The following is a 2,496-nucleotide window of genomic DNA, read 5'->3' as shown; positions in this document are numbered from 1 at the left end:
CCTATCTGTCTCCCTCCATCCTCACTCCCGAGCAAGGATGGATCTAGGGGGGGCGGAGGGGGGCGGCCACACCCCCAAAAATTTGAAAAATATTATATATTATACTAGAAATTTTAAAATAATTTAAAATTATAGGAGTTCGCACCCTCAATTTTTTTTTAGATAATTTCAAAATTATATAGAGTAACCCCCCAATTTGTAGTTTGATAAATATGTTCAGTGCTAGTTGTGCAGTCCTAAGAAACATAATTAATGATAGAAGCAAATCGAATCAACGAGCTGAGGCAGATGGAGTTTATGATTCCATTACATCTTTTGAGTTTGTCTTCATCTTACATCTTTTGAGAGATATCATGGAGATTACTGATGATCTTTGCCAAGCTTTACAAGTAAATCTCAAGATATATTAAATGCAATGCATTTGGTGTCTACAACGAAGATACTTATTTAAAAATTTAGAGAAGATGGATGGGTTCCATTGTTGGAGAAAATTAAATTATTTTCTAATGATCATGGTATACAGATTCCCAATATGAGTTGTCCTTATAAAGGAGGCCAAGGTCGGTCTCATTCTGAAAGAGATCAACTCACCATGGAACATCATTTTTGAGTTGATATTTTTATGGTTACAGTTGATTCTCAGTTACAAGAATTAAACAATAGGTTTAAGGAAGATGTAATGGAATTGCTTGTTCTTAGCTCAGCTTTGGATCCTAGGGATGGTTATAGATCATTCAAAATTGAGGATATTTGCAAATTTGCAAATAAATTTTATCCCATGGATTTCTCCGAGCAAGAAAAATTGCATTTGAAATATCAGTTGGAAAACTATAAGCTTGATATTTCCATACTTCCTGAGTTTCAGAAGCTGTTAACCATTTCTGAGTTATGTCAATTGTTGGCAAAAACAAAAAAGTTGACAAGTTATCCTCTTATTGATAGATTGATCCGCCTTGTGTTGACTTTACCTGTTTCAACTGCTACATCAGAACGTGCATTTTCAGCTATGAAACTCATTAAGTCTAAATTGCGCAATAAGATAGAAGATGGTTTTCTGGCTAGTTACTTGATTATGTACATTGAAAAAGACATTGATCGAGGGTTTGATGTAAATTCTATCATCCATGCTTTTGATATTATGAAAGAGCGTCGAGTTCAATTGAATATGCCTAATTTTAGTATATAAATGTATGTAGAAATAATTACTACTTTTTGTAAGTGAATATGGGCAAAAAAATATTCTCAATTGTATAATCATCTTTTGGTACTCAACTATGTTGAGAAGGAATATATAGTTCAATATTTTATCGTAACATTATTGATTTTTTCCATGTTAGTAGAAATTGGTATTGAACTTCAAATTTTATTTGTTAGAGGTTAAACGTACTTTGGCCCCCCCAAAGTCATAATCCTGGATCCGTCCCTGCTCCCGAGGATCGAATCTCTCTCTCATCCTTTATCCGCAGTCCCGCCAGACGGTGGAGTTGTCTCTGTCTTCTCTATACTCTCCGACGATCTCAACTCTGTGTTCCTTATATGGTTTTATTTGTGCACGTATTTTTTATTTTATGATAACAGGAAAGTTGAATTTGTAAAAACATTTAATCTAAAAAGTAAGAATTTTGAGCATAGTGAAATTAACACCACAAACATTTAGTTTTGATTTATGAACACAGTCAAATTAACACCACATTCATTGAACACAATCAAATTAACTCTAACATTTACTTTGCTTATGTTAATTTTGGTGAGTGTGAAGTCTGAACTTGCTGTTGTACAAATAGAAAACACTGTCAAATTAGTTTTGATTTGTGAAAATGGACTAGTATAATATGGTGTATAATATGGACAAGTAGAAAGATGATATGAACTGCCCTTGCATTCATAAAAATGGACAAGTATGAAGATGATATATTACAGTTAAGACATACAAAGCAACAAGTCCACAGTTGTAGCAGCAGCATGAACAGCACTTTGGTAGCACCAAATCATCTATAATGTAAATCCAGTCCAAATTACAGTCCAAAATTCATCAACCAATTACAGTCCAGATTTGGGAAAGAGGGAACTGCAAAATATTTTCTAAATATTCATAATCTCTGTTTCTTCATCAAACAATGCAAATCCAAAGTTGGGGAGCAGAGTTTACTTAAGAAGAGGAAAGACAGAGAGGGAGAAGCTTAGATGCCGATTGCCGGCGGAGGTAGAAGACGCCGGACGGTGGAGGAGGGCGAACACGTCGGACGATGGAGGAGAGATCTGCAAATACCGAAGAGCGAGAGAGGGAGAAGAAGCGAAGATGCCGATCGCCGAAGAAGACAGAAGACGTCGGACGGTGGAGGAGGGAAAAGACACCGGACAGTGGAGGAGAGGGGCGACGTCCACCGTCCGGCGGAGGACGGACCTAGAGCTGGAATAGTTTTACACAACTTGACACAATCACACAACCATAATCACGTCTTAACGACATTATCTTACCACCATCGCATCACTGTT

General features: G+C 36.3%; 1 protein-coding gene across 1 annotated transcript; it reads left to right on the top strand.

The window, feature by feature from the left end:
* The first annotated feature begins 212 nt into the window (after window positions 1-212).
* On the top strand, window positions 213-1,186 carry LOC145797548 (uncharacterized). The gene is made up of 2 exons (XM_082884942.1): window positions 213-389; window positions 644-1,186. Exons 1-2 carry the CDS (start codon window positions 213-215, stop codon window positions 1,184-1,186), a joined length of 720 nt encoding a protein of 239 aa, XP_082741068.1.
* The last annotated feature ends 1,310 nt before the right edge of the window (window positions 1,187-2,496 follow it).

Source organism: Camellia sinensis, chromosome 1, assembly GCF_055761805.1.
Source record: "Camellia sinensis isolate YWXY chromosome 1, ASM5576180v1, whole genome shotgun sequence".
Lineage (NCBI taxonomy): Eukaryota > Viridiplantae > Streptophyta > Magnoliopsida > Ericales > Theaceae > Camellia > Camellia sinensis.
This window is presented reverse-complemented; position numbering and strand designations above follow the sequence as displayed.